Source organism: Calypte anna, chromosome 8 (genome assembly GCF_003957555.1).
Source record: "Calypte anna isolate BGI_N300 chromosome 8, bCalAnn1_v1.p, whole genome shotgun sequence".
NCBI classification, from domain to species: Eukaryota; Metazoa; Chordata; class Aves; order Apodiformes; family Trochilidae; genus Calypte; species Calypte anna.
Genome location: NC_044254.1, coordinates 9,899,750 through 9,924,086, shown reverse-complemented (window position 1 = coordinate 9,924,086; position 24,337 = coordinate 9,899,750). Strand labels below are relative to the sequence as shown.

Below are 24,337 nucleotides of genomic sequence, written 5' to 3'. Positions count from 1 at the left end.
GAACTGTTTATGGGTTGCCATTCTGCAAATGCAATTACTTCAGCATTGTCATAGGTGTGCCTTGAGTTAGAAATGTTCCCAAGCTGGCTCTGCAACCTTGCTTACAGTGAATATCATTTACCCTCAAGACATTCCTTCATTCCAGTTTGCTTAATTGCAGAATGAGGTCCATACCATCTCAGAGCAAGATGGAACTTTAACATAGATGTTAAAAGAAGTATAGCAGATGTTTAATGGAGAAACAGACAGATTTCTGCAGTAAAATGGATTGCCATCTAAAGTCAATAAAACTTACAAAAGGCAAAACTGTCTTTAACTAAGAGTATGCAAATAGCCAGGATTTAAATACCAATCTGCAACTTGTGACTTCAACCCAAGAAACTAGCAATAGTGACATTAGCAATGTCATCTAAACTAAAGAAAATGGCATTTCAGGAAAGATTTCATGTACTGATTCTTGTGCTTACACACCTCTAAGGGGCAGATCTGACCAACAAGCTACGTTTGGAGACTGCATAACTGCAACATGAGATCCCTGAAACTGCTAAGCCATGAGGAGAGATTACTCCTCAGTAGCCCCACCTCTTCTGGTAAATCTCACTTGCCTGTGGAATTATTTCCTTGCATTAATTCAGCTTAGGATTGAAATGAAAACAGGAAAAGGCAGAGAAGGGGGAAAAAAATCAACAGGAGGCTAATCTAATGCATTAGATTGTTTCACTTAATTACCTTTCTTTTCCATAGCTTAATTCAGATAACCATCAGGTAGAAGAGGGAAAATAAGCTATATACTGTTAATCGTGACAGAAACTATCAACCAATTTAAGCAGCTGGCCAAAGCCATTGCAGTGTATCTATCCCTTGGTTAAATATTCTCCTAGATCTGCATAATACATGCATGACTGATATTTTTTATCCAGAGCATTAAACTTAATGGCTGGTTAGTTGAAATACAAAACTGTTCTGAAACAAATTCTCAAAGTTCAGAGAGCTGATGTAGGTCCCAGAAATACCCATCTGTCGATACATTTTAGTGGTCCCTGCAGCCTCATACTGAAAAATCTAAAGACACTGCATTTAAAAAGAGCTGGGTACATATGACAGATTGCTTGGGTTTAGTATATGTCTTGATACAATATTTGAACATTAGGAGAAAATTGTTCTAGGATCTAAGATATGATAGCTCAGTCAACTATGGTAAGCAGCTAACAATACTTTTTTCTGTTTTCTTTCTCTACAGTATACCGAGTATTTCCAGTATTGGTAGTAAGTAATAAACAGTATTGTTTTGCATGTCATTCAGCTTCTTGGATCTGATTTCCCAACATCCCTTCGTTGTAGATAATATTTCCCTCAAAACGTGCTCGTTAGTGCAGGGGTTATGTATTGGCCTCCCCTCTGTTGCATTAACATGAAACTGTATTACATCTTTTTCCCAAAAAAGTGTTTGCTAATAACAGAGAATAAACCATTAATTTAATGCAAGTATGTGTGTGCATAAATTTGAAGAACAAATGGAGTGTATATAAATGGAAGACTTTTTGGTTTGAATTAGCTTGGGCAAATGCAGATGCATCTGCTGGAATCTTTAACTCCAGCAGCCTTTGAACTGGGCTTTATTCCACAAAATTAAACTGAAATGTGTTTCTCAGAAAAACCAGCTGTCCTATATGTAATTAAAGCACCAAAAGATTACACTTAACTGTAACAAACCATGTCGCTGTTGTGTAAAGACCTGTTGTGTATTTCAATGAAATAGATGATTAATTAAATAAAACACTTGAAGGGACTCGGCGCGCAGTAGCTTAGCTGAGAGTTGAGCTGAGCTCCCCAGTGGAGCAGCACACACCATCACGATGTGTTAACTGGATAACAAAATAAAGCAGGCAGGTAGAAAATGGGATCCTGCTGCGGTTGACTGGAATAATATTTCCCACAGCCTCAGCTTTGCAGAGATTTTAGACACAGCTCGTGTGATCAAAATGGTAAAATATCACAGCAGTAAAATGCAATTTGCCATACCCAATACCCAGCTGAAAAGCTTCTAATAATTTTGGTAGAACTGCCTCGCTTCTTATGATGCAGGGTCAGGTCTGTGAATTCATAAATCAGCTCAGTTTACTTAGGCTCATGAATGGTGCTGATTTGTTAAGTTCTAGACAGCAAGTCAAACGCCATCAAAGCTAGGCCCCTTGCAAACGAGAGCAGCATTAGCAGCTGAATGCTATAGCATCTGTTTTGCAGTTTTAAGTAAACAACATCAATGCTAATAACATTCAAATGGAGGCCTCAGTCTTAATAATGATATTTTCCTAATGTAGTATCTCCTTTAGCACTTGCATAGATATAATTCAGAGTAATTTGCCAGTTTCAAAATCTTGTATTTATACATGCATTTTATAACTAAAAAAAATAACTAAGTCAAAGAGAAGTTTAACATCCCTGTTCTCAGGGAATATTCCTGCCATTAATAACAGAAATGGGATGAGTGGGAAAATAGATTTTTGGAGTTTGGTTATGCCATAGTTTCTTAGTATTGTGGTTGCATGGACTATGTGGTTATGTTTTCACTCACACTCCATACAGCCTTTGTCACCACATCTACCATTTCTGAGCATCAGCAGATGTTGGCCTTTGAAGAACTTAATAGGGAAACTCAAATACATTTTAAAACAATGGTGATCCTGAAAGAATGCATTGTGGACTCTTCATATTTTATCACTGGGTTGATTAGTACAGTTTATCTGTTACAAATGGAGAAATTCTGTTTAACATTCCATAGGAAATGCAAGTGTTTCTGCAAGTCTATGCATTAGCTTAATCTGCTGTAAATGTCTTGGATATTATGTGTAGAAATTCACCCAATTTCTTTGCCTCCCTGGAACGGATGAGCATCAGCCTCTCTTCATGAGCACAAGTAAATTGATACATTGCTTGTTTTTTTTCATGTGTTTTTTTCTTAAATAGCTCAACGAGAAAATAGTTCTACTTGCACAGGTGCTCTGAACATTTTCCTATAAACAAATTAGCAGAATTGTTGTTAAACAAGGATAGAACACATCGAATTTATCCTGACTCCTTAGAGAATTTAACAGAATACAATTACACAAAACCAAACAAGATTAATTAGTTGTGGCTTGCTTTAATGGATTCTGCACAATTTCTTCTTTTGTCTATGCTAATTCCATGTTATGTTCAGTCAGCAGAGTTTTTCGCTGTCTGGGGACATGAAGTTGCTCTCGGGGAAAGTACAGGCTTGGGATTTATTTTGCAAGCACTTAACAAGGGGTATTGGCTTTTGTGTAATTTCAGGCCTTTTCCTGAATATTATAAGAACGATGGATCCTAATATACTAAAGAACGATGGATTTGAGGTGGGGAGGGTTATGAAGACTAAACTGCCAGCACACAGTGGCAGGTACTACTGCAAGCCGATGTTCTTTTAACACTTTTAAGACTGCCATGAAATCAATCAAAGGAAAGAATGAAATATCTTTACCTGAAGTGCAACCCATATATGTAATAGTTCTCTATTCTTTTGTACCTCAAAGGATCTTTTAATTAAAGGCAGCTCATTCAAGAAACACAAAGAAAGACTGGTCATTTAAGTAAAGCACTCCTCTTTAGTCATCTAGAAGAAGAAAAAAAAAAAAATCAGCAAATTCCTATGTCAAGCGTGTTGTTGTAGCCTGCTGGTGTCTATCAGTTGATAATAGGTTCTCTTGGCATATGGCAGCATTCTCGATTCAGTGCTGGTCCTTCTAGCATTTTTCAGTCATGTCTGGAAAAAATACTGGTGAAAGTGTTAGCAATTAATGAGTCCCAAACCATTTCCAAATTTTAAGCATGCTTACATACAGTATGTAAATATTCTGAATAACTGCTTTATTTACTTGCTAAATAATGATTGTATGGTTTTACATAGACCAATGCATAAACATGTTCATTATTGTGACCAACTTACTAATCTGTCCATATATGCCTTCAAAAAGTGGAATTTTCTAAACTATAAGTTCCTATTCTTTATTCCTGTAAAACATAAACTCCACTAATTATGCTCAACAGGTTCTTATGAAGGGTATAATTAGCTTACAGGATAGGATAGACATGATAGTGCAAATAGCTCTGTGTGGGGTGATTATCACCTTAAAGCCTGCTGGTGGCAGATGAGTCAGAGTTTAGAGACAGAGAGTGCACCCCAGTGCAAGATAACAATCATGATAATCAGATGGTATTTTCTGCTTTGTTTTCCATGGCTTTGTCTTCTTTACAGCAAATTTCAGATTAACGATAACTTTTTTTTTTTTTTTTTTTTTTAATTATGATGAATGCAAGACAGAAAAGTAAAAATAAAAGGCTTTATGGCACTCTTTTATTGTTTTTCTTAACCTTGAAAGATGTAGAAGGTGTTTTCTGGAACTAAAAATAGTGTCAGGATCAGTAGTTTATTTGTTTTACTTATATGTTATGAAATTTTAATGTGGTAAATATATATCTTAAGAGGTTGTGAAAGCAAGTACTTGTGGGTGGTTTTTTTGCTTTTCTTTTTTATAATAACGCAACGTATTTTGGATCTGGTTTTTGCCCCTTGCGGGTACTGAGAATTCTCTTGTTAAATTACAGTGATGGGATCAAATCCCTTACAGTGCAAAGCTCTGGACTAGAGTATTGCACAGCACCACACGTCAGTAGGATATCAACATCCATAACTTGGTTTTACATTACTTTTGTGTTATTTGAGTTTTACAGAGCAAGCTGTACTGTTGAGAGACCATTAGATGTGGATCTCTTTAGAACATTTAAATATTTTCTTCAGATTATATATATTATTTTTGACATACTAGCAAAATATTCTGATTTTAATTCGATTTTATGCAGATCCTACTTTTTAGTAAATAATGCAGTTAATCAGGCTCTTAGTTTAAGCTATCACCTTACCTAAAGTAATTGATTATAATACCAAGCAGTAACTGTATTTGTTTTCCCTCCTTTAATACTGTGAAGCACTCAGAATATTTTCTCTTTGACAATCAGATTTTCCATATATTAAACCATTACTGGCTGAAAGAAAATACTGAAAGCCTATGTGCGCTTACTTGAACATTAGATCATAAAGAAGTAAAAGACAGTGTGGACAGTTTATTTAACTGGTAGGATCCATGACAAAGCCAGTGTTCTTCAGTATAACGAGGATGTCACCCTTGAAAATGAGTAAGAGCACCCTGTGCTGACCCCGCTCTAAGCACAAACCATCTCTCTGTGGAGTTAAATTCTCAACATGGTCAGCAAACTACTAAGGCTGATCCAGGGAGCACTGGGCATGTTGTTTGGGGTGGGGGTCTGGGGAAGTTTTGTTTTTTGCCAGATCCACCGATTTTAAGAAGATATAAGAAGGCCATTCTCACCAGTCTAAGTAGGCACAGCCACTTGCAGTTTAAGTATTGTTTCTCATTCTCATATCCCAGTTAACCTTCATCAACTTGGGTAAGTTACAAAAAAGTTTGTCACTCAAATTATCTTTTCAGTGCTTTTTAAATTTGCTGTAATATACAGGAATCACTTAGTTCAGTTCATCTTTGTTTCAAGCATTAGTAAACAATCAAGTGATGGGACACTAAAGAAAATAGGATCTCATAACTTCATTATGCACCTGTGTTAAAACACATTGCACTTGCATATACAAATTTAGCTACAGTTACTCAGGAGAAATTTATAGCAGCAGATTTTGATGCCACAAGATATTTAAAAATCAAGTTAAGCTATAAACTCAGGGAGAAATTGCTGGAAATTAATTCACTTCTATATTTTATCTTCTCTTCCTTTTTTTTTGTGGCCTTTGGATATCTAGTCAGTTTATCTCATAGAGTCTAAGGGAAGAAGGAATTTTCCAAGTCAGTGTTCTGATTTTTTAAAAAATATCTTCATTTACTATTCATGAGTTGTGAATTTTACTGTCCAATAATCCTGGTCGACCAACCAATTTCAGCATCTTTGTAAAAATAAAGCTGAATCAATCAAAATAAAAAGGAACAACCCCCTCAAACTATCAACAGAATATTTTACTTTTTTTGTCATGAGAAAGTACCTAAATATTACCTAAATATTCAAAACTACATTAATACATCAGGCATATTCACAAGTATTTTAGTGAAAATGCTTACAAGTGAAGGATACTCCTCATTAGCTGGAGAATTAGCCTACACATTTCTTAAAATCAGTGGATTTTTGTCTGATATATAAAAGTTTCCAGAGCTGGATCATTGAATTTTATTTTGTTTTTCAAGCTTCTAAAAAGGTCACTTTCTTTTACTCTAAGACAACAAGTGGGCACATAAAGGACTAATTGCATTTAAATTCTTCCATCAGTGATAAAAGCTGTTATGGCTGAGGAGCTGCCATAAAACAACTACATCATTTATGCAGAATTCTCCTTTCTTCAAAGGAACAGGTATGAAACTTCCTACATTGCTCCAAAAAAAAAAATACTGCCTGACATTGGCCAAGTAATTTTTTTTAAAACTTAATAAAAAAAAGGGTGATTTTTAAAAATAAACTTTCCCAGCATTTCTTCCCTTTTGATGAGTTAGATTTTGCCACGTTACGAAAGTGCTGATTGGCAAATTTTATGTGAGGATGTTATCAAGACCTCAACCAGACTTAATGAGATAAAAATGCTGTACTAATGATAGTATGATCCTTGTCATAAGTGATGGAATATGATCTGACACACCCAATTACTGCACCAGTTACTAAATCTGTCATTTAATTCAGTGAGCAAAATTTTTTAGTATTCCTAATTTTTTTATTAATCCTAACAACTAAACCCACTGTTCTATCTGTAACTCCACTGTGCTCAGTAAACATCTGTATTTTAGAATGGATATTGACTCTATTACTGATAGGCTGGTTTTCTAGGTAAGAAACATGGACTTCTACTAGAATCATTAAGATTACATTGATAATTTTTGGGAGGGAGGATTGTGTTTTAAATGGAAGTTAAAAAAACATCTTAATCAGAGTCTCACAGTAGAGTTCATTATTGTTAAATTAAAGAAGTAATGATAGTTCTCAACACAAGTGCTCCCTGTCTGCCAGTAGAGTGAGCATTATTTAAGACTTACTGATTTATTAGTAGTAATTTTCAGCAAACGCATTGTTTGTTGACAGGGTCAGCAGAAACTGTTCAGGAGATGAGAATGTTAGTCTGTTGGAGAGCACAGATGTCCAGGCAGCAATGTAGTTCTATACCATCTATCACCTGTGTTCCCTGAGGGAGGATAGCCCCTCTCACTGGAAATGCATATTACTTTTACTGCTAGCTCAGTATTTGGTTGGAATGAGCAGCCAGCCAAGTGCTTAATATTTTCTGCCAACATCAAGGCAGGTTTTTTCCATGGGCAGCTGTCTGGTTGAAATCACCTCGAAACTCTGACCATTTCCATTATTTTCCCAATACAAACCATGCTTGATGTAGCCCATGGTGTAAACTGCAGTTATAGTGAATATTTGCAACAATTTTCATTTAATATCATAGGTAATTCTGATATTATTCATTTTAAAAAAAAAAGGATCTAGAGGAGAAAATAAAAAAAAAGATGTTCTGAAGCACTTAGTAAATATCAATCAATTAATCAGTTTCTCCTTATTTTATGAGTGTAAGATGTTTTTCCAGTAGTTATTTTCTGCATATAATTGGTTTTGGAACAATAGTAACTAAAAATGTAGAAATTTCCAATGCATATTTAAAATATCCTATCTGGTTTTCTTCTCACTCATCTAGTCCACATATTTCTATTTAGAAAGGTGCCTACAGTAGCTTCACTTTTAAATAATAACACTAAAATGAATGTCTAGAAACTTACATTTCTGTAGCCTAGTTTGCCCAAAATAACTGTCATAGAATCTCTTACAGTAAGTTTATGTAATTTCTAGAATTCCTACACCAAAATTCATTATTTACTCTGGAAAATAATTACTTTAATTACAGAATACAGTGTCCATACATGGAACTGTTTTGGGAAAGCTTGGTTTATCTAGCCAACTTCTCTATGAATAAAAATCTTAGAGGTAACCACTGAGGACTAGAAATATTTTACAAGTTGCTATAAAAGAATAACTGTCTTCTAAATTAATCTTCTCAGTGTCTGCTCAAAGGATGACTCATGTGCTCCTATATGTCCCTGTGAAAGTCAGTCAACTTTCTTTGACGTGGATACCTCACATACCTTTTTCTGAGAAAGCAATTAAAGCTGTCTCTATTACAACAAACCAAGAAAATTTCAAAGATAAAAGAAAGACCTTTATCAGGAGACTTATAATCTTGATGATTGTACATTCCATACTAAGAATATAAGAAAAAAAAAGCAGTCTCTTAAAAAAAAAAAATACCAAATAACAGAAGCATGAAGTCCCCAGTAGCATTAACCACATTACCAAGCAGCCCAGAGACACTGAAGACAGTGGCTGATTTCAGCTGGATATGACTCTGAACAACCTCACCTAACAACAAAATTCAAACCCTGTTACAAGGAAGGGGTGGAACAAATGCCCATATTCTAAGATGGTTATAATTATCACTAATAATTAGTATTAATCACTATTAATATTACTGAATTTATAATCTTCAAACACTGTAAATATGCTCTTTATTGTTTTGGTTGTCCATTAAGAAGCTCAGCTCAATCTAGTCTAATTTAAAGGGTAAGCAAATTTGTAATTTTTTTTTCAGAAAGTCACAACCTTTGTTTTAAGTAAATGTTCTAAAATGAGCACAGATCTACAGCCTTTATAGGATTACCAAAATATGTAAAACTGGTTTTTCTGTCATAGAATTAATGATTTTATTTGGACAAGATGAGATTACTTGGGCAAATAATCATCAGAAGGAGATCTTATATGAAAATTATATATGAACGAGAACATATATGAAATATATATATGATTATATGAGGACCTATAGTTTATTAGATAACAGATATTCCAGAGGGTTAGTCCTAAGGCATTACGAAGCTTTGATGCGATTACTTCTGGTAATACCTAGGCCATTTCAATTGAAGGCAATTATGCATGTGATTTTTTTGGAGTAGGTGTGCTACACAGCATTAAGCAGCAGAGGCTGGATAGTAAAAGCTCAGATCTGAAATGTTACAGGCTTTCTGCAACCCTGGTATTGCAAAATGGCTGAAACTGCAAATTTACAGTGAAAGTAATTTGTGTGTGCTTGAAACTACTTTAACATAACCAGTCAGTGTTTCAGGAGGAGGAAGGTGGTATCTCAGGTGCATGAAATTACAGTCCGTCAGTGGGCTAGGGTTATCACACCAGCTCAGTTAGGTACAGCTTTTAGATACCTTTTGTCATAAAGTCTGACTATTGTGTTTGCGCTTCCTATGTGTGTGAATTGGTGGATCTGACCAGTAAGGGCAGGTTTGATCAATACATAGACTGAGAATATACCAAGCTGATTCAGTTTTCTTTTCTTCTGTGTTCTTGACCGATAATGAAAAAGCACAAAAATTCAAGAATATGATGTTATGAAGTTATTATACCACAACTTGGCCGACTTAGTTGCAAAAGACTACCTAACATTAAATGGTACAGTGCAGGTTATCATCCTTTCTTTGGGCTGTTCTGTACAGGGAAGGACTTTTGGGACAGCCATCCCTACCTAGCCAATTTCTCTTCACCCTTGACAACAGCATCAGAAGATACTATGGAAAAAAAATGACATCCTCCTTCAGATGCTTAAAGCCCTGGGCTTTTTGTTGCAGCATCACTGCAAGTCTTCTATTAAGGTCAACATGACAGCACAATATACTTTCTTCCAATAGAGCTTTAAGTATAGACTCCTAGTGCTAACCAGGTTGTTACAACTTCAGTCTACTCACTACTTAACTGAATTTCCTGTAGGCAGAAATGAAGAAATGCCTATCTCCCCCCTAATAACACCACTATGTAGGCTGATGTAACCATGAAGGAAAATTCTGTTCAGCTCAGAAGGGACACAACCACTGCAGTACTCACAGACGATGATAAAAACGCAGTCCAAATCTCATGTTCAGATCTAGGCAGATGAAAACAGAGAAAATATTATAACAAAAAAAAGAAAGAGACTATAAATACCATTTCCCCCATCAGGGCCCAAAGAAAAACTTACTTTCTTCCTCTCGCAACCCCATCCCCTTTACTTACTCTCAGCTCCAATACCAACCACCTTTCTCCTAAGAATAATCATTCCCCACTACCCCAGCCTCAAAGCATGTTGGCCAAGGAAGCTAAAGCTCTGAAGAGGCAGAACTAATTCCTTCTCTGAGAAACAAAATGCTTCTACATGTAGGTAACACATCAGGTAGGCATTAAGAAATTTAGACATTTAATGTTCTTACAAAAAAAAAAAATAAAGCTGTAAAATATATCAATAGCAGTGACAGACAATAGATACAATGCACAAATGTGTGAAAGCAAAAGAAAAGGCCCACTTTATTGGAAAATATATTTCTTCTGATAAAAGAAATACAATTCACTCAAAAGGCCCTAAACCAGGATGTTACGGTAAGATATGCATCTTTGGTAAGAAATCCTTATTTGTCTGAAACTGTCTTTTTATCTCTACAAAGCAGATTTAACCGAATATGTTCATGTTTTGTCCCTGGTGTTAGAATTGCATGTATTGGTCTAGGATACCTAGAAAAATTATATTTTAAACCACAAAGATAAATGGCTACGCAAAGTATTTTTCTGTCCATTTGGTGTTTTGGGAATCATCAATTGCTTTTTTCTTGTTCACTGTGAAGTCATGTACTGTTCAAGTGCAACCTAGACTAGTCCTGTAGTGGATGTTTGTAATCTATGTCTTTGTCCGTATGCTTGCCTGTTCAGAACAATATCATAGATGTAAATAACAAAACCTGATTTTTCCTGATGCATGCAGATCCTCCAAAGTTTGATAGGATATGGCCGAATATTTCTTCTCTTGAGGTTTCTAAACCAAACCAAGGTAGGATGCTATAAAATTCCTAGTGGTCAAAAATTACTGAAAGTGCTTTGAAGGAATCCCACATAGTAGAAAAAGCAGTAGAAGTTATAATCCAACTTATTTTTCTTTTGGTACTAAGTAATACTATTCTGTGAGAAAATAATCATAAAATAAACCTTACCTGGAAAGTCTTTAAACACTCAGATTATGCATATCATTGCTGAAAAAAATCTGTAAAATAGACACACAGGTTACAAGCACCAATATAGAAAGCACTAGATAATACTGGACTTGTTTAAACAGCAATCTATATTTTCAGTATGTTTCAAGATTCTTGAGTGAGAAGGATTGTCACTGTCTACATCAAAGCCATTTTTAATGTCGTTTTCATTTTGTTTTCCTGAGAGAGATAAGAAATCTTCTCAGCTTCCATGCCATCCACAATAAAAGCAAGTTCTCTGCAAGCTACACAGTTTTCTGCAATTTGAGTGCCACATAAATTACTCACAGGCTGTGGCATGATGATTAGCATTGAAAAAGAAGAACTTTTTAAGACAATTAACAAAAGTAAGATTCTCTGTTAGTTTAAGATGCCTCCAGATCATACAATTATTGATCAGTGTAAAAAATAACTTCTTTTGATCTCCGTATTTGCTGCCCTTTGCTCTCCAAAAGAAATCCCTGCAGAAGTCTAGCCTGTGGCTTGCTTTGACTATTCAAAGCGTGTCCTTTCTGTGCTATAACACATATGGATGGAGAATAAAATTAATGAAAAGGTGATCTAGAAAAATAGCTACTAAGCTGAAGATGTATTTGGAATCTGTTGAAAGGGTTGTAGTTAATACATTGATCACAACAATCAAGTCAATACATATGCACATATGTATAAAGTCTACCGTATTACATGTGGAAGTTTCTATGTGCCAAACAAAATGAAAAATACAAATTGATCTGTCCTTTCTATAAGGATTTTTTATGTACTTTAGCATGCATTATTCACATATTTCACATCAAAAATCCCTGATGAAGAGATACTTAGCATTTCGGTAACTTCATTTAGCCCGTGTTATATTTTTCAAGCTCTTGCATGTGTTCCTTAAACAAACAAAAGAAAGCTGAGATCAGTCTCTGCTCCTTTGCTCTCTGTAAGGATTAGCCTACAATATTCACAGGAATTTTAAATCAAAACATTCCATGAATGATACTTAGCATTTCTAATGGATTTCATAGCTTAATTATACTGCTTAAGATCTAAGCCTTAACTTCATTGCAAATTATGTCTTGAACAGAACAAATTACTCGGTTTTACTTCCCCAAAAATAAGAGCTTTACTAAAGATGTTTTGTCAGGGAGCACAAACCATGAAAACTTTAAAGCATTTTTAATCAGATTATGTGTTTGCTTCTATTGCTACAGTGTTTAATATTTACTGTAGATTAAATACTTCAGTCAAGGATAGTGTATTGAAGAGAGTAATTATTGAAATCTGCCTTTACCTAATATTATTGTCTTTTCTTTGTTTATGCTATTAGGGCAGAATAAATATGCATGTAAATTTAATAAACCCCTTTGCAGACCACCCTGTTTTACCATCTGTTGCAATCCAAGCAGTGTTTACATCACCATTGGTGATGGACTGGGAGAAAACATCAAATAACTTCTAACACGAAACTGTCAAAATATGTATATGTGAATTACATTACCTTTCTTTAACTTGGATAATGCAGCTCAAATGATACAATAATTGCTAGTATAGAACCCCATTCTCCTCAACTTTCACTCTTTTCGTACAAAACAATAACCAGTTATATTTAATTCAGAAAACAGATGTTTATTTAATCTCCTGATTTGTTTCTATATGATACCTTTTATAATTTACTGTTCATTTTATTACCCATCCAGTTGCTCCCAAATTAGCTATGTCAACTGTTACTTCTGTTCAAGTTGCAAACCACGAGAGAGGTAGGAATTCTTGGATTCATACAGTGATTCCATAGTGCTCTGTGTTGTGAAAACATTGTACTGTATGAATCTGGAATATCTGTGAAGTGTACCCATCAGCTTACTGGTGAGGCATCTTCATTGACAACAAGAGAGGGATTAAGTCACATAAATGTAAGCCATACAAAGAAAATAATAGATGTGCATCTTAGACAGTCAGTGCTGGCATATAAAGTGACATGGCATTAGTTTTTTAAGCAGCTAAAAGTATGAATATGACCACTGAGATTGTTACCTAGAAAGCAAATGTCTCCTAGAGTCTTGTTTTCCTCCTTGATATCCATAAACTGTAAAAAAAAGAATGCATAAACAGATTAGATGAGAGGAAACAATACATTTAACATCACTGTCTATTTCCTCAAGGAATATCTGTAAATGCTATGGAATGCAGTACATAGTCATATCTTTCAATGCACTGTAAATATGCCTTACATCTTAATTGTATTGTAACAATGTGCAACTTCAAGGTGTAAGCATTACCTTTCGAACTGATGTTTCAGTGTTTTATCAAAATAATGTTATTATATGGGCATAATAAAGGACACCAATATTGACTCTTGACTTACAGGCCGCCTGTTTCATTTGCATATCTGTCATTCACAGTCTGAACCCTGAAATCTTCTCATTGTTCTTTCTCATCATTTTTTCTGTAAAAGAGTATGTATAAATATGTTTTGTCCTTCTGTAGCTATTGTGAATATCTCATTATTCTGAATACATATTAACAAGAATAGGGATATTAAGAAATGCTTGAACTTAGTTTGACCCACTTGATTAGATTACAATAAAGAGCCTGAGAGCCTGTTACAATCCAGAGTAACATAATTTATTTTTTTTTCCAACCAACAAGGGTCGGGTGCAAGCATACTATGCTTTTATTTGACAATTTACACAAGCAAAATGATAGAACGCCATGAAAGTATGGGGGAATATGTTGCCAGACAAAGAGGGAGAGAGGAAAAGGAGAAGATATAAGAGAGAGAGAGAGAAGAAATGGGAGAGAAAAGAAAGTGAAAAAGTGAGAGAGTTAGTCACCACCAGGGGTCCAGCTATCCCAAGGGTTTCTTTAAGATGGTGCTGATCCTGGACAGGATCCAGAGCAATATGGTGGTGGATCAATAGGGCGCCATAGGGCCACAGAACGGACAGCCCCATATATACCCCTAAATTCCTTTGTTCTAAAGGGGCAGCTATCAGTCAGCTGCCGCAGAATCCAGGTTCATTAGCATCAGGGCCATTGCAGGCAGGCTGCCTGGAGGGGGGGGGGTTTCTGTCCGAAGTACCGCAGAAGGGCGAAGTCTCCCCCCAGCCATTAGTTCTTACCCTTTTCTAGGCGTCACCCCGCCCCTCCGCTTTGCTCCGGCCAGGCCAGGTTGCCTGGAGGGTCCTGCTCGTTCCAGCATTGCAGACCCTTTCTCAGATAATCCTTTTCTAAGTGCCACTCCCTGCTCCGATGCAGCCACCTCAGCCAAGTACATTAGCATAAGTACAATCAAGGTGGCTTCCTCCACCTCAGCCAGGACTTCACTTTAAAATTGTCTCTTGAGGCAATGAAAATTCCAGCCAGAGCAAATCTCACAGAGCCATTCTGTTTATTATGAATCAGGTGGTTGCTAAGGTTACAATAAAATCTCTTTTGTTTGCCTTCTGTCAGTGTATAGGGGAGGCACACAGTTACTGACAAATGAGTAAGAAAAAACATTTTCATGATTTCTGAATGCACTTTCATTGAAATACTCTTCATGCTTTTAATTAGAAAATGACACTGATAGTTGTCTCATGCATTACCTGTGTTATTTTTTACAAATTATGCTTCCCTTCCATGTGTGTTTACCATTGTTTTATGTGCTGATGTCTCACTGGTCGCAGCTGGTGCTTCAGCACATGCCCCAGCACAATAGTTTGTCATCTCAAGGATGTAAATGCATAGCATTAAAATGAGGGGGAAAAGTATTCACTTGGAAAAAAAAAATGATCAACCTCTTTGTGAGCTTTCTTCAGTGGGTAATTTTATCATACTTTCTACAACAGGATCAAGATTATTGCAATAGAGTCATTGCATTGGAAATAGTCTTTAAAGGCTCATACAATCAATCCTTCTGTGTGCTGGCAAGGATCAGACAATTCCTGAATCATTTTAAGACAATTATCAAATCTAACATGGCTCTCTCTTTTCCATTTTTCCTTCACATTAAACCTATCTAGCTATCTTTAACTCTCCTCTGAGATTTTATTTTCCAAACCATTTGCTCCCTATTTTTATTCAGCTTTAAACTGTCTCCAGTATATCACTTTTCTGGCATGGGGTACTTAGAACTGAAAGCATCATTTTCTAATACTGTAAAGACTCATAATTTCATTGTTGATAAACCTTTTGCAGCCTGGTTTTTGATACTTTCCCCTAGTTCTTTCATTAACTGCATGGCTTTGCCAGTGCATGAGAGTGGTTGGGCTGCTAGCCAGAGAGATTTGCCTAAAAATGTTAAGCTGCACTTCTGACAAGCCACAACATCAGGCTACTTTCTGGTCTTGGTGTGCTGGTTAAGGTGAACGATATAAGCTAGAAAGGCTAGAAATGCTTTTTTTCACACAGCACAGTTACAAAAGAGCTATACCCATAGGAATGCAATCAAGGATGGCCTCACTGTTTACCTCCAATGTTGGTGAGCCATATATGAACCTGGGTAGTCCTGCATATGTTTTGAAGCATGTGTGTACATCAAATTAACACCTTAGTAATTACCAGATGTTTCTTTAGGCCAAGTCACAACTTGGAGCTACTAGTAAGCAGTTAATTACTTTCTGTGCAGCTTTGTTTCCTTTGCTTTTGTAATGGCTAATTATCTGTAGTAATAATATTATTGAAGGTCCAAGTATTGCAGTCACACATTCAAAGAGTCTTCTCAACTTCTTTTTGCTACTTAAAGTACACAGAAGATGGTGTAATGTCCAATTTACTGGTACTTCTTTATAGTCTAAGCATTTTTGAAACAAACAAAAAAAAATGCAGTACTCTGCTGCCTATTACTGATTCAAAAAACAAGGTAAATTATTTTTTCTAATTCACCTACAGTATGATTATGCATAGCCATAAGTCTGACAAACACACCAGTATGGTATCATATGAGTAGCAGAAGGTAGTAGAAGACAGGTCCCCTGTCAAACAGAAAGACTAAGATGGCATTGCTTCTGAATCTGAGATATGGAAGGATCCTTTCCTTGTCACAAAGCAGTCTTTCCTATTTTAAAAATCAAACACCAAAACTTATAACAATTTTTGCTGCAACACCTCTTTGCTAGTTTCCACTTTTAGATCTCTTGCGTCTGCCCCATACGGAGTTTTAACTCAAGCAAGATGGATATTCTAGGGGATAAATGCTGTTGGGCGGTTGGCTGAAATGCTAAATCATACCAACCAGCTGCAAAAGACAAAAAACATGAGCACTTTTTCCCTACCCTCTCAATTATGTCAAGTACCAAGACTGATATACCTAATGTTTCACTCTACTCCAGCAGTTACAGACATCAAAATTTTCAGATTGGCATGAACCATACAACAAACATGTTTTATAGTTTAGTATTATAACGTGAAAGAGAACAAAAATAAGTATGTTCATTAAATGTGTGTATATAAATTGATTTCATGTTTCCTGGCAGCAGGATGGCAGTTCTCAACATTGAAACATACATTGTTCTAAGCATTGTACAGCATAAGAAAAGATGCTATCTATTTACAGTCCACTACACCAGACAACAGATGTGCATAGCATAAACATGTACCAGTATTGCTTTATAAAATATAAATAAAATACCAGTATTTCTTTATAGAAATACATGGTAACAATCAGTGGGCTCATAAGTTGACTTACCCTAATAAACAGCACACTGTAGGAGAGAAGACAGGGGACTTGGCCCCCATCAATGTATGGAAACATTTTATACCCTCTGCAACAGCTTTATCTAACTTAATTTCAGGACCAGCTTAAATTAACTTCAGAACACTGAAGCTTTTTCAAGTCATTATGTCCATTACTGCAGGAAACATATAATAATCTTTTTTACCAGTTAAAAAACTGTATCTCTAAAGCATTAATGTTTTTGCTACAAATTGGAAATGTTCAAAAACTTCAGGGTCCTAATAGCTAGATACCATCTCCTAATTTCCTACTGAAGTTTCTAAGTGGCCAGTTAACACCCATTTGTTCTTGTGTCAGTGTTGTCCATTAGTGCAGCTACTCACTTAGGATAGCAGAAGGCTGTCTCCTTGATGTATTTATAGCACAGTGATATCCCCTGTCTTCTGTTTCCTGGACTAAACAAGCCAAATTATCCTAGTCCTCACTTTTTAAATAGGCCCTCTTCTTCTCTGGTCATCCTGATAACCTTTCCTGCATTCATTCTGGGCTGATAATCTCAAGAGTTACTTGAGATTGATCAGATTTACCCAAGCTTTCTACTCAAAGCATAGCTGTACCTTGGATAATTATATGTTTCTAACTTCTACCTCTTCCTACATAAAAGCAAGCATTGCTTGTCATTAAAGACTAAAAGCACTAGCATTCTACATTTAATGAAGGCATTTTTTAAAAGCGGCTGTCACGCCAGCTGCATTTCAGATAGCTGTAGTAAGCATGCTTTCTACTAAGTACACATTTCAGAATGGTCATCATCTTTTCTGCCCCAATTGCTTTTTATCTCAGAATGTAAGAATGGGTTAATGCCTACTTTAGAAGTACAGGAGTAGTTCATAAATAACAGCACTGTCCTTTCCTTTTTTTCCGTGCTAATTATTTTAGGAGGTGAAGGTCAAAATTGTCAAACTAGTGATTTGCTTAGCCTTGAAAGAAAAGTCTGGTTCCCAACATGCCTACCAGTTAAAGTACCCCAGGTTCAATAGTATTTTTAAATACCTGCCATTTACATCAGAACAAAGCTTTTTGCTTTTATTGAACTTGCAGTTGTGGATTTAAGCATTATGTAGTTTGACAATTTTGTCCACTGTATTTAATATGAAGTTTTTCCTATGTCTTGATTTATACTCATCTCAAATGTACAAAAAGATGGTCATTGCTATCACTAGAAACTGAGTCTCCAGTAGCCCTGAAAGGTTTACAACTGCAAATGCTTCAGTCCCATCAGGTCTGCCAACAGCCTCCAACCTTTGACATCATACCATGGTCATTGGGTCACACTAACCTGCCTGAAACAAACTTCACTTTCATTGCAGATAAACATCTGCTGTTGTCCATTAACATGTATACGCCATTCATCCATACTTCTGCTCATGGATCATTTTTACTAAGCATGTGATGTGGGATTACTCTGCTGCTGTATACATTTTGTATACATTTCTGTTCTTCCTTGAAAGACTGCGAATGCTTCGGGCACTCCAACCGGTGCAGTTACATCGAGCTGCTCAATACGGTCATTTGCGTGAGCTGTAAGCACAACACTAGAGGTCAGCACTGTGAGTTATGCAGGCTGGGCTACTTCAGAAATGCTTCTGCAGAGCTGGACGATGAAAATGTGTGCATAGGTCAGTCCCGGGATAACTGTGGCTTTTCTTCTGTGCCTTTTCAGCTACTAGGAGCTGCTAGGGACCACTGATGCTTACTTGCCAGTTGAGCCAGAATGAGCTTTTCAATGGATAAGAACATCTGTGTGGACTTTTCACCTCATTTTTATTGCCTCTGTAGCCCCAAGGAGGTATTTTGTTTCTATATATGACACGGAACCTCCCTGGCTAAGAGTCCTTTGAAGATTTTTTCAGGAAGCCCCTGAGAAACTGATTGTGCTATTCTGCTGCAGGAGAGAGCCACGCTGGAGTTGTGCATGAATAAACTGAAGGCTGAGTCATAAAGTTAGTCCTGGAATTACTAGTAGAGACATTTTTAGTTTGATACACGGTGTTTATTAACCCCTTTTATTCACTTTTAATTTATTAAAAGTATGCCACACTAATCCTCTGCTCCCAGACACAGGGCTGCAAATGCAGTGTTACCTCTCGTCCTTAGAGGAGAAACTGAAACTACCCCTATTGTCCGCAGGAGCAGAATTTGCCAATCCTAGTGAAAACAGTGCTTTAGATCTAGTATCTCCTGTAAATGTTCAAATATGCATAATTAAGAAATAGAACATAATTTTAAAAGCTATTAGGAAAAAAAATAAGATCTTTTTCACACTAGAAGAATGCCTTGTTCTCACAGAGAGAATATAGCAAAAGTTATGAACCAGGTGAAGGCTGAATATAGTCAATAAAGGAAGCTGCATACAATGGCCAAAAGTTAATAGGTAGCCACCAAAGGCACTGCTCTAAAAAACAGAGGTTGCTAATTTATTGTATAATGTTTCTTGTAGACATAAACCAGTAGTAGAATCTTGTTCTGGATTTTCTTTGTATTTCTTCTTTCCATTTTCCAGGAATGAAAAGAAAGAAAGAGTAGTTACAAGATTTTTTTCATGCCAAGATAGGCTATGGTATATAAATTATATTTGAATATTCTTTATTTAATACATTTGTAATACATTGCTGAGATTCAAGCCAGAAATTATTTAGGTTGCTATTATGTTTCAGTCTTCAGTTTGACAGATTTACATTTTATTTTGTGATAAACACTCAGATCCATCCACACACTGCATTTCATGTGTACTTTTAACTTTGCCTGGCAACACATTCAGAAAATGCATGATCTCCTTTGACTTTAATTAGTCTAAGCTAATAACTTTAGTAGGCAAGTTATGATTACTGTGCTGAGATTAAACCAATCAAATGTTCTTGGAAAAAAAGCCCAACACTGTTAATTGTTTGATGTACATGATGGACTTTATTGGTATTACATCAGAGCTGTATAATTTTAGTTGCCTAAATATTTCAGTTGCCTAATGAATATGACACTAAACTACTCTGTTTGGGATTTTTGATCAGCCCATTCAGTAAATTGTTTTCCCATGTATGCTGAAATGCTAAGCAGCAGCTTAGCTATGTAAGACAAGGAAGTTAATGAACCAGGAGTCAAAAATAAATAAATAGGTAAATTTTAATTACTTTGCAAGTGATGCATTTAGAATGTCTTATTAAAAAACAATTGTGCACTTCAGAATTGCCCAGACTCTGGATGTAAAACTTTAAAATCTCTCATTTGACAAGAGTCTTTAACAAGAAAAAAGTATGTGGAAAAAAAAAAGTGACGTGACTATAGAAACAAACCCTGGTTTTGCTTCTATATATTAGCTTCTACATATTAGGCAATTTGTTTTTAGAAAGTAATATTTTTTGCACTAAGTTTTCAGGATCATAGTGATCATACTGTATACAGAATGTGTGTATCTGAGCTGATTTTCTAAGATTTTCATACTGCTGCTTCTTTAAAGTTAGTGAAGTGAAGCAGATACCTAAGTGCTTTTCAGAAAAGGGCGATGTTTGTGCTTAAAGAGCATAGGAACTGGGGCTCCTAAGATTTAATCCTGTAATGTGTATTTTCATCTCTGAGAGAGCTGACAGATTCACCTCCTTCTAGGTCAAGCACAAGAGTCTTGCTCTATTGGAAATGCTCATTGCTCTTTTCTCTGAGTTTAAAAGTAGTGTTTTGGGTTTTAAGTATGAGTGGAATGCTGGCATGAGCATTTTAACATGCAGATTTCCAGTGACATGTGCAAGTCTTACTCCTGTATAAAAGTCTCATTTTTCCACAGTAAATCTTTCCTAATATATGTAGAAAAGTTAAAAATGTTTGGATATGCTAGTTTAACAGCAGCTAACAAGGCCTTTGGCTCTGATTTATCAAAAGTGCTTACATAGTTTTCATAAATATACATGGTAAGTACATGGATAACAAATCTGTGAATCTTAGTCGATGCTAACTAAATGGAGAGAAATGTCTCCATGTTTCATTTTTAAAAATGACAAGTTACAAAGAATTTAAATACTGAGAAGGTTTTTTACCAGTGAACCAAATGCAACACATTATACAGTGGGCTTAAATCTGATTTCATTATGCTGGTTAATTTTTCTAGAAGCAAAATAAATTTTATTTCCTAAAATGAAATATCAGAAATTTGTGGATTTGTCAGTTAACTGCAAAAATAACCTCATACAGGCAACTGCAGTTTCTAAATAAGTTTAAATTGTTTCACTTGACATGCTTACTGTGAAAATAATTTAAACAACTTGAAGAGCTTTTTATTTTACAAGGTCTTGATAAAGTCCTATAACTATTTCAGTGAACACACACACTGGGCAAGCGTGGAAACCACCAAGTAGACCAGAGTAATAAAACATTTCCTTTGCCTTACAACGTGATTAATTTATTTTCACAACTGTAAGAAGCCAGCCTTGCAGTCACTTAGGCTTAAGCTTCAGCCAACACCTGTGAGACCTTTAGACCTTTACTGGTGATAGATGATTAAGTGAATTCTCAGGGTTGTCCTGTAGCTATTCTCAACCCAGACTGACAAATAGCAAGCCCTGCAAGCTTCAACCCATTTTCCTAACCTTCCTTATTTATATTGTGTTGGCAAACACCAAGTGAAGGCTAGGGGGGAACCTGGCTATAATAGGATAATCATGTTATATATAACAGGACATTATGTAATGTCCTGTTATAAAGCCTTTGGAGATAATGATTGTCCCCTTCTGTGGCACATTGGAACTATGTCTTTTGAGCTTTTAATGTCTTAAGTATTTAGCAGGTCATAGGAAGTGTTTCACAGCCTGTGATACTGTGTTGGACAATGAGATTGGATGTTTGGTGGCCTCTGTACATTATATGTCTGTAGCATCAATAGTGTATTGGGAAAGATGGAGGTTAACTAAAGGTTACTGAGTCTGTATTGTTCAGATCTGTTCAGATTTGATCTACTACTTTTGTAAAAGAGCCTGGCCTAAAGTTTTGATTCCACTATTTAATTTCCCTCAAACAGTACAATACTGTTACTGGTACTTCTGACTTATTTATACAACAGAATTCTGTAGGAAAGCTGTCAATGATTAAGGGTCAAGTTCTTGCTTTCTGAAAATTATAACATTATGTATCTATAAATATTCAGTATTGTAGGCCATATATTTTTCATAAGAACTTGTTTAAATCACTCGAACTCCATTACGTCCAACGATGCTATTTTTAATGTACAAGAATAGGACCCTCATTTCAAATACCATTCCAAGCTCTTGTCTTTCAAAATTTTTTATAAACACTCTTCAAGCAATTTACTTCCTGCATTCATATATGTATCTAAGTTCTATGCCTGTTTACATAAACATTTTATATATCTGATTAACATCAGAATTGCCAGCTTTTCAAATGGCACTCACTGTGCTATAATTCTGCTCAGCTTTGCACAGTATCTTTGGCATGTCAGTTTTCAACTCCATTAATGAATGTTGCTGGCTAATTGACTCTATTATTATCGTAGAACTCTGTTTGCCAAAGGTAACTATTCTTCTTTAGCATGCCAAATGTTCAAAGTGCCATCTGTAGTTTATAGTTAATAAACACTGACACAACAGACGACAAATGTCTTCCTGGCAATTTTTTTCCTGTAACAGTTTTTCCATTGGATGTTTTTTTATATTTTACTTACCAGTTCAACTCTATTTAATCATTTACAATATCACTGAGGTTTTACCAAATGCTAGAGAGCAATTGCCAAAGATAGTCATAAAAGTACCACTGATTCACAGACATATAAACCCAGAGTCCCAGCAGGTTGCCCAGATTCAGGAATCAATTTGTGTATCTTTTGCCTTCAACAGCAGAAATAAGATGTGGCCGAAAGGTGTCTTGTGGTCTCAGATGACAGTGGAGTTACTCTGGGTCTACATGGGTCTACATACAAATAAGATGCATTCCTTCATGTAAAATAAATAAACTGAAGAACAGGAATGCCAAAAATGAGATCTGCTACCTACTTTCGTTTTTTCCTTTGTTCAGCTGTAAGTGCTGTGGGAGAAAATGGGATACTTTAGACATTCTTTAATTAGGTGAATGCACGTGGAAAATATACGATGGGGAATGAGTCTCACTGCATTTTCCATCTGCCCACTGGGAGGCGAGAGAAATGAAAATGGCAGTGTAAAGCCAATTCTGATAAATTCTGCATTGCATGACTGCTCACCTCAAGCTTTTCATTGTGGAATACATAAAAGGTTTATTAGTGTCACTGATAAATACAATCTCATCAATTTAAGGGCAAATATCCACATAAATTATTATACTGCTCAAACCTATAAAGGAAGACTATCTTGGAAATAAGTGCATTTCTGTAGCCCTGTAAAGACATTCAGCCCTGAAAATATCAAGTAATATATATAAGCCTATTTTAATGATGTGAAACATCTCAGCCTGATGGTACCTTGGTATATCCTTACTATATGAAGCTTTTCGAACGTTCTTTAAATTGTAAAAATTATTCTTGCCAAAATAGAATCTATTACAATCACTTGCCCTCAAAGTATCCTCTGCCTTTGTATCTTTTCTACTTACTTTTTCTGTTCACACCATAAAATGTCACTTCTTGAAATGACACATGCAAACAAATAAATGGACCTATAGTAGTTCTATTCACTACTCTAGATATCCTTAATAGACAGTCTTCCTTTACCTTTAGCACTGAAAATGCATCCTTTATTGGTATTGAATCAATTACCACCAAATGTAGACCTGAATCCAGTGTGTATGTGTTGTCTTGTTTCTGCAGACTGTTATTGTAACCCTTTTGGTTCAGTCCATGATCGCTGTAATGACAGAGGATTTTGTGAGTGTAAGGAGGGAACATCAGGGCCTAAATGTGATAAATGTCTGCCGGGATATATCTGGCACAGCTTGGGCTGCCAACGTAAGTAATTCTGAGAGTCGCTCCTCTTCTGCAACTTTGCTGCCTCGGCGCCTCTATGTTATCGCATGCAGCTGCTTAAGAGGAGAAAATGAGCAAAATGCTCCATGAGCTGTAAGAATGCCATACACTGCCTGGACCTGTTCGGGGTCTCCCAGATAAGGACACTGAATTGACTGTGCCATCAATTGGTTTCAATGTGCTTTCAGTGCCCTTTTTCTCTCAAGAATGCATGGAGGAGCTCCCACTGAAATACGTAAATATGCATGTCTGGCCAAATGTGAAATAAGTTTTGTATACTAAAACATCAGCATATTAACTCCAACTTTAAAATTCTTACTAAAGGACAAAAGGTGGTTTATCTGCATGTTGGCATTTTTTGTACTAAACTTCAGCTTCTTGAGTAGTTTAACTGTGCTTTCATACCGTAAAATTATGTCCCTAGACAATAAAACAGCTAAACACTGTCTCATCACCTGTTATAGTTAGTGAAAACTATACAAAAGATAAAGGTTAAAAAACCTTGAAGTA

The 24,337-nt window shown here is 35.9% G+C and overlaps 1 protein-coding gene across 1 annotated transcript in view; it reads left to right on the top strand.

The window, feature by feature from the left end:
* NTNG1 (netrin G1) overlaps positions 1-24,337 on the top strand; it is a 147,576-nt gene that overhangs the window by 101,113 nt on the left and 22,126 nt on the right. Inside the window, exons 4-8 of the mRNA XM_030455432.1 lie at positions 1,241-1,266; positions 10,931-10,996; positions 12,878-12,937; positions 18,345-18,512; positions 23,672-23,809. Of these exons, the coding sequence (XP_030311292.1) occupies positions 1,241-1,266; positions 10,931-10,996; positions 12,878-12,937; positions 18,345-18,512; positions 23,672-23,809 (458 nt within the window). The remainder of the gene's footprint in view (positions 1-1,240; positions 1,267-10,930; positions 10,997-12,877; positions 12,938-18,344; positions 18,513-23,671; positions 23,810-24,337) is intronic.